General features: G+C 41.8%; 1 protein-coding gene across 1 annotated transcript; it reads right to left on the reverse strand.

Moving 5' to 3' along the window:
* Positions 1–1,597: 1,597 nt before the first annotated feature.
* On the reverse strand, positions 1,598–13,063 carry slc30a9 (solute carrier family 30 member 9). The gene is made up of 18 exons (XM_085131436.1): positions 12,929–13,063; positions 12,447–12,599; positions 12,157–12,354; positions 11,897–11,944; positions 11,692–11,791; positions 11,379–11,471; positions 11,155–11,237; positions 10,079–10,137; positions 8,448–8,515; positions 7,661–7,819; positions 6,806–6,941; positions 6,688–6,727; positions 6,542–6,613; positions 5,134–5,241; positions 4,877–5,042; positions 4,473–4,602; positions 3,498–3,611; positions 1,598–2,704 (listed from the first exon to the last, which is right to left on the reverse strand). The coding sequence occupies exons 2-18, from the start codon at positions 12,556–12,558 to the stop codon at positions 2,660–2,662; spliced, it is 1,731 nt and encodes a 576-aa protein (XP_084987562.1). The 5' UTR covers positions 12,559–12,599; positions 12,929–13,063; the 3' UTR covers positions 1,598–2,659.
* Positions 13,064–15,170: the final 2,107 nt, after the last annotated feature.

The raw sequence follows: 15,170 nt of genomic DNA on the forward strand, positions 1-15,170 counted from the left end.
ACAGGATGGGCAGTGGCACAACTGACTTGGGAATGGTATGACGAGACATGACACCGATATGCGCGCAACACCCCAAAAATTTAAGACAACATTTAACGGTGAAAAACCTGCAAATGGAGATCGTCCGCCCTCCAGGCTCGGCGAAAAATTATTTCAGTCGAGCAGTGTAGCGTGGTCCGGCCGCGATGCTGTGCGTAATGTTTTGAACGGTCGGTCAATGCGCAGACTGGTTGGAAATGACTGTTTTTATTGACGTCAGCGAACAGGCTAGTGCCCCCCTCTCTCATCCCCACAACTGCACCATCTAATGGACTTGGGTTTACATTCCAGTCATCCATCTGAGCTTTAAACAGGAAACGGGAATCCAGTTCGGAAAAACAATGCTTTAAATTCTTTTTTAAAAAAGATAAACATATCTGGTGGCGCCTTTTCCAAGACCTACAAAGTTATTTAGGTTTTTCCCTTGTGTGTGTGTGTAAGTGTGGAGAAAGAAAGTGTGGAGCTTTGATGAATATTGCATTTTGCATAAGCGCACAGCATTCAAAACAAAAGAGAATTCAAACAAACGACACAAAAGGAAACCAAAAATAATTTAATAAATTATCTCATATTCGTCCCATGTCCTTCAACAGTAGCGTCTCGTTATGACCCAAGAAGAAACAGTTCACAATCAGCTTCAGAAACACAGATCTGCCTTCCCAACCAAGGCGCAATGACTGCGGCCCTCCTGCAGCAGGACAGCACGTTGGCAAGTTGATCATGTGTCAACGGCAAACAAAGACAAGCAAACACAGCATCACAGTCCGGTTTATACAGAATATTAGTGATACATTATGAAGGAGTAACTGTTTTGCCACATGCTCCACAGGGTGACAATGCCAAAGTTTTCAGCTGTTGGTGGACTTCAAAAAACAGAAGAAATAAAAGGTAGCTGGTCCACTCGTCTTCATTAAAGATCACTTATTTATACATGGTGGTCAAGAGGCAAGGACATCTCCATTCCTTCTGCATTTTGTCTTTGGAACAATACAATCAGTCACGTGACGAGACAATTTCTAACCCTACGAACAGCGTTTAGAGATGTAAAGTCAGTGATGTCGTCATCAGAGCTTGTTTAAGATTATGACCCATTAAATGAGAACAACAATACAGTGCAGGGTTTCCAAACTGTATTCAAGTCCAGCGGCCCAACCTGGTATTTAAGATTTTTCTTAAAGACAACAGCACCAACTGTTAGTTAGCTACTGGATCTTATTAGGCTCCCAACTCTGCAGCTGGTGTATACATATACATTATACATATGAAACAGCTGTTTGAAAGAGTTAGCAGGACAAACGTTATGCCTTAATGGTGTTCAGCTGATATTTGACTCTCGGTCACACTTGGATTATGTGAGCATTCATCTTGATCTCTCCTGCTGATACAGGCTGTGTGTTTGGAGATGTAGTGCTAGCTGTTCAGTTCCTCAGTGTCACAGGGCTCCTATGCTTGTCCTCCTGTCCTATATTTATGGTGGAGGATCATATTAAACATGGCAAAGCTTTCAAAGAATGAGGTCAGCATATGCACAAGTAACCCCCGTGTGCCAGAAGCTTTCTTTGTTTTGCCATGTATGATGAAATAGCGAGCCAGTCCTCCCAAAATGGCCATCGCAGGAACACAGCTCTGTGAGCAGAGAAGCCCCGCCCACATGTTTAAGCCATCTGCTGAAGGGCAGCCAATCAAAAGACTGTTAGCTTTAAGGTAACCAGGATAAAACAGCTCATTTGAGACTGAGGATGCAATGCGGGCCTGCACCAAGGCCCAGTGTAGGAGACTGGCTTATTTTGAACTGTGAATCATGTAAAGCCGATCGAATGTAAAAAAAAGTGATAAAACTTTACATAACCCGGACTTATCGAGCGCTGCTGCTCAGGCCTGTCAACCTTTCTGGTGGAAACTCTGCAAATCCAGGTTAGACAACTTGTATTCATAACATCAAGTCCTACTATATTCACTCTACCTATTAAATCAAATATCTCATTAATACCATTTGACTTTCTATAATCGCCATAAAAATCTATTCATCACAAATTCTGTCTTCATTAGAGAACCTGTGGCATCGTCTTCAGTTTTACATTAAAAGGAAACAGAAAGAAAAACCCTCTAACTTTGTCTAGTCATTAAATAAGTCTGGGTTGAAATTGTAGCTCTTTGGTTTCCTTCTGCACTAATAAAGGAAACTCTATCACTGTGGTTCAAGAGTAACATTAAAGTCTAGTAAACGACACTGGTCCTGTTCTCGCTTCAGACACAGACATGAGCCCACATCGTGACACCTTTATGGAGGAATGTGAGTCTAAGCAACCAGCCGGTGGACGACGCTGTCGTAGTTTGTGTGCGAATTCAAGGAGCCTAATGACAGCCGTCAGTCTTCTGCCAAAAACACTCGCACTGGAATGTGAAAGTGGATCTCTGGCAGGGTGAACTCACAGATCCCAGACTGAAGCTCGGGCATAGCTGCTCGAACACTGTGCTCATCCTTCTGGACTATTCTACAGTAAGACTTGAGAAGTTGTGCGGGTTTGTTGTCTGTGTTTGTTTTGTAGTCAGAAAGAGGCAGTTTGCAGAGGCAGGCGCGGCCATCCTTCCAGCTTCTTCTTCGTGGCATTTCGGGATGTTATAGTATCTCCAAGTCTACATGACGGACCTCTGGGTTGCGTTGCTGTAGAGGCACAAAACCAAAGTTACACACAAACTTGACTTGCAATTCTTAATCAAACACTTTTATTTAAAAATACAAATATATGGTGAAAACAGAGGTTTGTGGCTTATGATAGGTTGGAAGTCTGGATCACCGCGATCCTCTTCACAAAAAGCTAACAGGATGTTTTTTGCTGAAAATAATGTCCGAGTGAAAAAAAGCGTATCATTTTTGTTTATCAAACCACCAAATCTGTGTTTTTGATCTGTAAATGCGATTAGCAGAAGTAACATTGTCAACGTTAGACACCATGGCTGGATGATCAGAAATGGGTCTTTTTGGGGAGATGGGATTATGTTAGATTTCCCAGACAACACTCTTAGTCAAATATTTCTTATTTCTTTACAAAATATAAAAAGCTTCTACAATTATTTTAACAAGGACATTATTATAATTATAATGAACTCAATGACTGAGATATGAGCGCTCATCCTGAGTGTTTCCCAGCTTAAAACAGGAATCTGGAGGGAGTGACGAGGAATATAAACACAAAGGGTCTGCATCTTCTTTAAGAATTCCCCTTTTTGCCATTTAAGTAACAAAAATGTATTTTAAACTTGAGCAAATTAAAGCCAACTTTACAAAAATGTATTAAACATCACAATGCTGGTGATCCTTCTTTGGTCTAAGGCCATGAAAGTGTTTCGTGATGCAGGAAAAAATCTTTCCTAAAGTCATTCCCAGATTTTATGACTCTGTAACAGCATGAGACAAACAACAAACTAGAATAGCAAATAAATGTATATTTCAGTACTTTGAGCTCTTTCTCCAAGCGGTCCACCTCAGCTCCCAGGGTGTCGATGATGTTCTCTCCGTGTTTGAGCATGAAGTTCTCCAGCTCCTCCGGGGTTTTCACCTGCTGAATGTCCTGCAGAGACACAAACATGTAGTTTTGTCAGGAAAGATACGGGTCAACATTCATGACATCGGTCTGAACCTGCTATTATTGATAATTGGCTAATGCAGCTCATCTGTGCCTTCGAGGCTATAAAACATGGCCCACGTGACCTGCTCAGCCATGTGATGTCATGTGATGTCATGTGATGTCATGTGATGTCTGTCTCTTGGGTGCTTGTGTTTAATAACTTAGATTGTATTTAAATCTGGTGTGGTCTCCCAATCACTGTCTGAACTTTGAGGAACGTAGTGACAGCAGAAACACCATAAGATAATTAACAATAATTAAAAAGTGTCTTTAACAACGTCAGATGCTCACAGCACTAAACTCAAAGATTTTGTTTCACCAGTGAAGTCAAGAACATACTCGAAGCAACTGACGTCTGTGTGAAAACATCAGTAATCATCATCAATATACTGAAGAACTGCATCACACACTGCACAGCTCATAGCCTGCAAGGACAACAACTCCTGCAGATGATAATTACACATGTATGTGTGGAAGACACAAGAATGTGACATTTCCAGATGGAAAATAAAACAGTTATTTTATATTTCAGGACTCAAGGTGGCTGTGTACCTCTGACGTTTTTAGAGAAGTAAGGATAATGAACTGTTTGCTCAACAAGATGAGTTCACAGGATAAATAACTTAAGGGAACAGATTAGACTCTTGTATACAGAAAAAACTATGCTAACATTTGCAGTTAGCATTGTGTTCCTGACTTTATTAATAAGTTATTAAAGCAACTTCTAAAAATAGCCCAAACATCCAGTCCACAAATCGCTCTCATTCTGAGTACAAACATCAACACTAAAACAAGATAACGTACGTTGAGGATTTGGTCAATGTCTTGTTTTTCCAGATAAGAACGTGTCACCACGCGGCCATCGAAGTCAACTTCAGCCTTGAAGCGCACTTTACTCAGTCCCATATCAGTGGCCTTCACATCGTGGATGGCCCTGCCAACAACACAATAAAACATCTCAATGGAAGAAACAGAAAAACGATGTGGAGGGAAGCTGCTACAACACAAACGATCCACATGCAAACGCAACAAATAAAAGAAACCAGTGAAACTGGTTAAAAGGTCATTTTAATTTGAACTGCTGTTCACTACATGTTGATTTAATCTTGACCATTTGTTTGTGGCTGGATTCAATTCATCAAAGTTAATCATCCAGATTCTGAGTTCATGTTTTGCAGTCGAGGAGGTTCGCGTGTGCGTTCGCTGACCTTACAGCAGGATCGTTCTCCAGAAACTCTGTGAGCTTCTGCACGCGCTCAGCCTGTATGGAGCGTCCCAGCAGGGCCTCTGTGTTAGTGTAGATGAGGAAGGCGGAGACTGCGCCCAGCAATGTGCCAACGCCAAGAGAGCCCAAGCTATCATAGGTCGGGTTACCTGGGGTCAGCGAGTAAACATTCAGGTTAATGACTCCAGTCCAAAAGAGCAGAAAAATTATAAACCGGGACGTGACGACTCGTGTATTTACCTGTAAGTGAGGTGAGCCCCATGCAACCAGCAGCCAGAATAACTCCCAGCACAGCAGCAGCGTCCTCCAGCAGCACCACGTTGGTGCTGGGGTCTCGGCTCTGCATCACTGCACACATGAATAATACGAGAGCTTATTTATAGCTGAATCTTCAGATATAATTACATCATACCAACTTGCTAATATCCACACTCACAGACAAAAGTGTGTCTCATGCAGTCAGATGTCTGACTTTATTTTGCAATATGCAAATTAATTCTGCCTCAGTGATGCCGTCTACACACAGCAACACAAAACACACTGTTTTCATTTTAACCTCATCATGCTGATGGTAAGTTAAAAGGCACAATCATACATGTGGCTACTTACCAACACAAAAACATGCTTGTTGTCAAATAGCAGTTCCTAACATGGACATATATACGAGGCAGCCATAATAGCAGCTGTTTTACTGCCTTTAGCACAGGATACACTTTAGCATCCACTATGACAGGAAAGGAGATCATTCACTGACAAGTAAATCATGTAAATTACTGCCATGTTTTCCACAAATAGTCATAAACTGCTAATATATTGATATCATTTGATCTTTTCTTTAACACTTTCACACAAGAATGCTAAAGGCATTATGAACCCTCAACACGTTCTCACTCCCAAAGCGTCACATTTTACGCTAGGTAACAAATCGTCAACATATTACGTTTTCGGCTACCCACCACGTTCCTAAATGACGACCTCGAAAAAATGAGGAAATATGAGAACCGTATGGACTCAATCTACACATGTTCGCTCTTTTTCTTCAAATTGCTTAGAAACACGCTATTTAACATCATTAAAGTCCTGGTTAAGATCAGGCAAAAGGTTATGGTTAGGGCTGGAATACAGGGCTGGAACGTCTATTACCGCGGGAGCATCATTGCACTGGATTTCGGCCATAACCCGCCGCGTACCATAAGAACGCCGAAGGTCTCCTTTCGTGTTCCTCAGGAACGCCGCGGGACGTGACAAAACGTCGGCATGTTACGCCTCGGGAGTGAGAACGGGCTGCAACTGTGGGCTAATGTAATAGAAACTGTGGGACACAGCATTTTAATCCTAATATTTATATTCAGAGCACTTTTCTCAACACATATTACAATAACTGTAATATGTGTAACTCAGTTTGCACTTATTTAATCTCATTCGAGAATTTCATTGGATTATATTCACACAGATGCTGAATGTGTGTAAGACAAGTTAACCTGCATCTCATCCAAAGAATATTTTTACTCAGTTATTCATGTTTAGATAAAATGCTTTCGTTTTGCAGTTTGGACATTGTAAATAAAATGACACATATTTGCCACATTTACCTGGAATAATTGTAGCGGCAGGTGTAAAGACAGGATATGAACTGATCTGTACGTACCATATTCATAAAAAGACAATCCTTGCTGGCGGGCGCTCCTCTTTATCTCATTGATGGCAACCAGTAACGTGGCTGAGAAAGAAGCAGATGTCTGAGAACAAGCTGCAGAGCAATATCTGATCTGTTCGTTCGTTACTATAACTCACCTCCTTCAGACACCAGAGAGCCCGCCAAAATACAGTAAGCCTGCAATGTGGAAGAAAATATGTTGGGAAATGTTTTTTAAATTTGTTTTGAATAATTTGAGTCAACACAGACGCTCACCCATAACAAAGACTCGATGGGCTCCGGGTGCAGCAATCCCATGATGCCGTGGTACCAAGAGAGGCCTGCTCCCATCATAAAAATGCCCACCCCACTGATGAGGGAGGCAATGTAGCGCATGTTGGAAAAGCCATATCTAAATATCAAAGCAAAAAAACAAACACAGAGCAATGGCGCTCAATTACAGCCAACATTTACTCCACCATGTTTTATGTAGCGCAATAACAGATGTGACACCCGCCACAGCCTCAAAGAGTCGATCATCAGCTGAACCAGGTGCACCGAGCGACTCTGAGGTTTTGTGGGCACATCTACTCACCATCATAACAAAAATGTAGCCATATGTACATAACTTTTTTTTTCTTACTGTCTTCATAATGTGAATTAGCTGCAATGTCATGAAACTTCGCAAATAGATAGAAAAAGGAAAACTTGTAGATTTATTTTGCATAAGGACACAAAACCTTTTAAATGTTTTTAACACTGAAATTAAAGTTATGGATCTCTTCTTATAAATTTACAAAAGAACGTTCAAAAGACCTACCTGGAGAAAATTGCTTACTTATACTCACTATGTGCATCCTCATCTCCAAAAATTAAAACAAATAGTATGGGTGTCTTTTCCAAATCATTTCTCCTTCTATGAATTATTTATTGGCAAGAATCCACATCAATGTATCTACTGTTTCTACATTTCTATACTTCTGTAGTTAGTAATGTTAGTAATGTGCAAGAAAATTTAATATTTGGATGCTGACAATATACTGCAACTGGCTTTGACACATTACTGCTTTTATCCCTATTCTGGCGAGCACTGAACCTCTTTTAATGAGTACAGGAAGGTGTACCACTTACGGGTGCACGGCATCTGGGTTGCGGACAGACTGGCTGATTCCCAGAGCGAGCAGAGCCTGGTTGCACGTGTCGGCCAAAGAGTGGATGGCTTCAGAGAACATGCTAGCTGATCCAGTGTAGACCCAAGCCAGGAGCTTGAAGAAGAAATTCAGCCCATTTCTGAGAACAGAACATAAATAAGTGAAGCGCTCACAGGGCACACAGATGTAAAGTCTCACATGTCAAGCTCAACAACAGTTCTGGTTTATAGATTTATCAGGTTGCCTACACTGAAACTTAAAAACTGTTTTAATCCAACATTGTGTGTAAATTGTTCCAATTTCTATTCTAATGCCTCTCAATCACTGTCATGTGCACTATGGAGTCCAGTGAGTCTCTCACCACTGATTCTGCTACATGTGACTGCACATGTTCTCTAACACAATCACCTTAACTTAATAAGCCACAGGACTGCACATGATGCATGCAGTTTCCATGCGATTCCTAATAGAAATGTGTGCATTTCTCAGGAAGTCTTTACAAGTTTCTTCTCATCTGAGTTCACATGAGGTGAATGTTTTGCACTTTTATTCATCCGCAGCAGATTTCTGTTTTGCCGTTTGATTATTTTTGCACCTTCTGATACTTATCCAGCATACTGTACGTAGTAACCCTGCTGAGAACAGACCCGTAGCTCCTCTCTCTAATCCAATACCTCCCACTGTGTGTGCAAGAGCTCAGCAAAGCTGCTGAGTGCAGAAAGACCAAAATGCACTCATGAATGAGGGAGACTGGTGAAACAACTTACATGCAAATAGCAACCATGACCACCTTCCCTGGCCCTTGTAGAAATGTCGTCCTCTGGCCTGATCGTGGCTTTATGAAAGATAAGAGACATTATTACTCTGCAGTTAAAAGGAAATCAGACCTGTAGTACGAAGCAGGATTACGGGCTTAACGAGACGACTTCAGTGTTAACAGATGAAGGTGCTACACCACCACAGAACTGGCCCACAGTGTGCAGATAAAAAACAAAGAGGGTCTATAGTTTTTAGAGACCATCTAAACAGTTCCCTTAAATAAACACATGCAGGGAACTTATGGCCTTCAATTGTGTCCTGTTGGGATATAAACCTGTTCTGCAGTTATACAAAGCTGCACAGATTGAGCCTCAAAAACAAATCCTGTGTACATTTCACACACAAATCAGTCATTTATTAATAATTTGGTATCTGGATTTGTTTGTACCTTACTACTACTGATTATTACCATTATCAGTTTTTCTTGTTATTATTATCTTTGGTCATAATTTATAGCCTTCATCTAGATACATCTGCTCACATTCATACAAACTCTGGTGTGGCAGCAGCAGCTGTGTTCACTATAACACGCCTTATGTATTTAACCTGTTTTGGACTTTTTACTTTTACCATTTTAAACCTTGTGGGGTGCTTCCTGTTTTTAAATCAGATTAATTTGCACAAACAGGTAAAAACCAAAGTAGAGCACATAAACAACTATATTCTTTTTTTTTAGTTCTTTAATTTCTGAAATGCACGATGTATCACTGCAAAGAAAAAGAAAAGCATCAGATAAATACCAGTTAAATACCAAATAATCATAAATGGCCCACTGCTAGGTGGTCACTTGTGGCAAAAGATGATATTACTACTGTCGTTATTGGGCTCATATATGATTTGTGGCTCCATGCAAATTGTTTTGTGCTCATAAATGTCCCTTTTGATACTAAAGGCTGAGGAGCTGTGACCGAACTACTCTTTGTTCGTAAAAGACACCACTGGACAACAAATCAGTAGATGTGTGTTTGTGATGGGTCTACCCCGGGCTGAGAATTAATAACCACCTTTGAGTAATGTGGGAAAGCTGTCCTATGTATGCTGAACTTGCACTGTCGTACATGCTCTAGGTATCCAACAACCCCTAGTTTGGGTTGCTAAGCAAATAAGAAGATGTTTGTATGTTGTTGTCAGGATTTAACACACCAGTAGAGTATAGAAAACACCATGACGCTCCAGACAAATGGAGAACAGTGCAGTCGCTGAAATAATGTCAGCATCGTAGACTAACAAGGGGACTGTGTGAATGCCAACAGATAATAGGAATGTGTCATAGAGATGCAGTGACCTCTCTAACAGGGGCAAAGATCAGGTAAACACCAGCTGATATTATTTTATCCAAAGAACTTGGACGTGGGTAGATTAACATTACTTATTGTGCTATGGACAGCTGGTAATATTAAAAAAATGTGCTTTATATCTGACATTCATACACCAAGAGAGCAACTTGGGATTAGCATCTTGCCCAATGATATTTGTCATGCAGAGTGGACCAGACAGGGATTGAACCATCAACCTTTCATTTAGTAGATGATCTGCTCTAACCCTTAAACAATTACAGCAATAGAAGCAAAGAGCTCACCTTAGTGTTTCCCCAAAAGTCTTTATATTCTTGCAACAAGCGCTGATTCCGAAAAATATCTTAAAATAAAGAAAAAAGGGCAAAACAAAGCTGATTAGTTCACAGACCAACAACCGACAGAATCATTTCACATAAATAAAAAAACAACAATATCATCATTAATACATGTTTCCACCTGCTATTTCATGGCTGCTGTTAAACATTTTATCACCAAAAATCAAGCCTGGATTAGAACTGTTGTGTGTTTACATGCATGAAGCATTAGAATAGAGCAAATCATTTTGACATGCTCTGGATTGCCCGACTTTCTGGAAACAGTGGAAGTAGCTGCGCTTCCAATGATTTTCTACTTTTATCCTCACCTTGCTGCGTAGATTTCAGTTTCTCCTCTCTGCCGCATTTGTGACTGTTGTCTCATTTTTCATCTTTGAAAGGACTGACACTGTATTCTTGTTGTGTTGACGAACAGACATGCACAGTAAGGATAACTGGCAGGAAATGTTGATCCAAAGGAGCACAGATGGGTCAGAACCTTCCCACTGGTGCATTCATATCCAGCGTTTTTATTCTGGTCAGGCTTTTAATCTCGTTACTTTTGTGCATGTAAGCGTGGCTGCTGTCACTGTTAACTCCACACTTGCCTAACTTAAGGTTGACTGCTAGGTATAATTTTTAAATGTTAAGATTGAGTCCGTATATGCTTCAAAGCAACTGAAATAACTTCTTTGTCACTGAGTTTAACACTGATGGCCAGACAGTTAGTTTGTATATCACAGCTGACCTGACAAATGATCTATAACATGTTGACTTTATTGTGTTAGGGTGTCCCGACAAATGTGTCCGCGTCGGGCTTTGAGTGTGAAGAACTGGAATATTTCAGCACATTCGATCTAACAACGGGAGGTTCCACGAGCATCTGTCAGAGGTTTTAGAGTAATATGGTGAGCAAAAAGAGCGTGCTCAGTACACTGTGGCTACGTATTCCAAATGAAATGTTTTCTATAAATTAGCAAAAAGTTTTGACATTTCAAAGCCTGTTGAACTGTTTTGGATTAAGACCACAGATAAAAACCTACTCTCTTGGTACTCTCGCTCCACCTCTTTCCTGAGGTTTCTCTCTCTGGCCAGAGCTTCATGGCTTCCCCAAACATCTAGTGCTCTAATAACAAAGAGAAATAACTGAATTAACAGGGGTTAAGAGAAAAATATCAGTGAAGTCTCTGGATTAAGCAGTAATCGTTTGGGAGATGTTGTAATGTATTTGTGCTTAAGATGGAAAGCAGAGGTGTTTAACACTTACTTGGCCTCAACGTCTGAGCGCAGGAAGACAGTGAAAGCCTCTGTGTCATCATGGGGGCTGCGCCTTCTGATCTTCCGGAGTTGTTCCAAATCACTGTGAACACGTGAGGGTGAGACTTAAGTTAGACCCATGCTGCACGAGGCAGTCTTACATTAGTTAATCACAGCAGCACACTTCCTTATTAACCAAAAGAAATTTGTCTACCAGCATCTACGTTAGCAGAAAACACTCAGCTTAGCTTTGATTATTTACAATTTGGTGCTGTTGTATAAAGCAAACATTGAATGTTAAACAACCGAGGACGAGGAGTTACCTTGGTTTGAGGCAGAACTCATTCATCGCTCTGACTGCAGTGATGAAGTTGTTCTGAGTGTATTTGGCTCCATAGTCCCTTTTCTTCAGGACAGCACGAACTGCATGTGACCACAGTGGGAAATTAAATTCAAGCGACCCGATCACACCCACATTCTTATTTTAAATGAGTTTAACGTGATGGATTCACAAATGTTCTTCTTTACCTTTCACTTGAATTGTCTCTGCTTTAGTCAGACCCTTAGGTGTTGCACCTATTAGAACAAATAATGTATCTTAACTGCACATTCCTCAAATCATACATTTATCATTTAACTGTTTCCTACTGTTTGTGTTGACACGAGAAGCAACAAATACCAAAATACGCTTAATTATAAAGGAAAACCTGTGCACATCACAATGGTTTATATCAAGTCTCTCAACAGCTACAATTTATGGAGCTTATGGAAATCTTCAAGTTTCTTACCTGGTGATTCTGGGCTGGCTTGTGCAGCACCAGATAAAACCTTTGCTGCAGAGGGGGCATCACCTGATGGTGGTTTTGGGGGCCCATCTTTACCGGTATCAGAGGTAGAGTAATACTGGACCTTGCCCAACCCTAGAGAAACTACACGGCAGTCTGGGAGGCTGAACCATACGCTGTGTAGCCCTCCGCTTTGCCAACCTGTGCAACACAATCATAACTTGCCTTTTCATGCCCTCTCAAACAAACACCAAGAGAATGAACAGATGACCTTAACGTGAAAGTCTGCTCACCGTGGCACAGCTGCGGAAACCTCGGGGGCCGCTGTGACAGGGACGATCTCTGTTGCAATGAGACCCTGCGGAAAACATGCCACGGTCTGTGGGCGGCCAGGCTGGGAAACATCCTCGCTGCAGCGGGAGTCGGTACTGACGCACAGGAACTTTCTATGCAAGAGTCACAGACAGTCCGCCCGTCAACGTAACCCACTTCTGACAGATTAAGGCCTCTCAAGTCCACACAGTATCACCAAGCAACTACGTTAGCATGGCTACAAACGAGCGTTTAACTGACAGGCATGTCAGTTAAACCCCGTACCTGCTTGCAAGCACTCACAGAGATAACCCGGCGGTTACGTAGCAAACAAGCTAACCTTGCTAGCCAACACCGTAACCCTGAGCCCTCGTAGGTAACAAGTGCCGTATAACATTTTAATTCACTTAGAAACAACTGACTAGAGCGTACATTTAAACGGAGTGCTCATAGAACCCAGTACCTTTCTGTGGTGAGGTTTATTCAGCATAATCTGTGTCCATTTTGCGAATCTATGGCCAAACTGATGATGTGAACGCCACTGTAGCTTCACAAACACACACGTGACTTGTGACGTGAAGTATTCAGCGTTGATTTAACAGATATCGCGATATTTTACAAACCGTTGTTTGGACCATTCGTTTTGACATCTGATCAGGAATTTCTTTGAAGCTGTAGTTTGCTCTAGTGTTTGATGCTTCTTGAAGAGTTTCTATGCTTCTACCAGTTTTGTTTTCGATGCTCGTCTTAAAATATGCTTTATGTGAAAAAGTGTTCATTTATTGTATATGCTACAAAAAGATGACCCATAAAAATCATGACTTGATTTATCAAGGGGAAGAAAAAGCTATCAAAACTTACCATATGAAAAAATACCCCAACTCCACTTGTGAAATTATGAATTCACTGTGGTTAACCATATTTTTTGGAAAGCTGAGTTCAGTTTGTGTAAAGGAACACAAAGGCTTGTCTTAGAAGAATAGAATAGAATAGAATAGAATAGAATAGAATAGAATAATCCTTTAATTGTCCCACAAGGTGAAATTTGGTTGTAACAGCAGCCAGAAAGACACATATACAAACAAACAGTACACAGGACACAGGACAGAAACATACACAATTTTTCTTACATATTTACATTAAGGATAATGGTTACTATAAACAGAGTACTGTACAGTTATTAAATTAAATAAAAATAACTACAGATAAGAGGCAAACCAGGTTGTAGTGCAAATCGGTTGATTAAATTATTGCAGTTACGGCACAGATGTAAACATCCATGTTTGTTGGGAGCAGTTGTGATTGTACAGTCTGACAGCTGCAGGGAGGAAGGAGCTGCAGAAACGCTCCTTCATGCATCGAGGATGCAGCAGTCTGTCACTGAAGCAGCTCTGCAGCAACATCTACATGCATGGGGTGGGAGACTCTGTCCATCAGAGATGTTATTTTGGCCAGAGTCCTTCTGTCTCCCACCACCTGCACTGGGTCCAGGGTGCATCCCAGAACAGAGCCGGTCTTCCTGATGAGTTTATCCAACCTCTTCCTCTCAGCTGCCGATAAACTGCTGCTCCAACATACAACACTGTAAAAAATGACAGATGCCACCAGAGTCATAGAAGGTCTTTAAAAGCGCTCCCTGGACTCCAAATGACCTCAGCCGCCTCAGCAGGTAGAGTCTGCTCTGACCCTTCCTGTAAAGAGCATCAGTGTTGTGGCTCCAGTTTATTATTCAGGTGAACACCCAGGTACCTATAGGAGTCCACTATCTCAATGTCCACTCCCTGGATGTTCACCGGTGTCAGTGTGGTGGGTCAGCGTCTCCGGAAGTCCACCACCAGCTCCTTGGTTTTCCAGCTCCTTCGTTTTCCCGGTGTTGATCAGCAGGTGGTTCTGCTGACACCAGTCTACAAAGTCCAGAGTCCACTGTCTGCACTCTTGAGTCGTCCTCACCTGTGATGAGGCCGACTATGGCAGAGTCGTCAGGGAACTTCTGTAGGTGGCAGCGTGGGGAGTTGATGGAGGAGTCTGCAGTACGGGGGCCCCACAGGGAACGGTGCCAGCACAGTTCCCTGTGGGGCCCCCGTACTGCAGACCAGCGTGTCAGAGACACAGCCCTGTGTCCTCACATACTGTGGACGTTCTGTGAGGTAGTCCAGTATCCACTGGGACATGTGGTGGTCCACTCCTGATAGCTCCAGCTTGTCCCTCAGAAGTCGTGGCTGGATGGTGTTAAAATTTACATTTGCCAAAAAACAAACAAACAAAACAAAACATCTTTAAACAAATAAATAAATATTCTGTGGACTGACTTTTGGAACGTCTCCATCCTGTTAGGTGTGGTGTAAGCATGGTGCTGCTAGTGCGATGATCTGCGGCTGCTTTGCTGCATGTCTTATAGCTGAGCTTCCCAAAGTGTGGGGCTCGCCCCCTAGAGGGGGCGCAGAGCCATTGCGGGTGGGGAAGGGGGGGGGGGGGTATGGAAAGGGAAAAAAACAAAACAAAAAAATCACGGACAAACAGGATCCCACATTCCTGATTTTTAGTTTACAAACACTTGTTGTAACGACTAACTACTCCTGACATTTTGGAGATGTTTGCTCTTTATATAGTAAAGTTACAGCGGGACACAAATAACATCAGGCTGATCCTGCCACGATCTGTTCCCCCTGTCTAAATCACGCACAAACAGGATCCTACAATTGTTT

Source organism: Neolamprologus multifasciatus, chromosome 2 (genome assembly GCF_963576455.1).
Source record: "Neolamprologus multifasciatus chromosome 2, fNeoMul1.2, whole genome shotgun sequence".
NCBI classification, from domain to species: Eukaryota; Metazoa; Chordata; class Actinopteri; order Cichliformes; family Cichlidae; genus Neolamprologus; species Neolamprologus multifasciatus.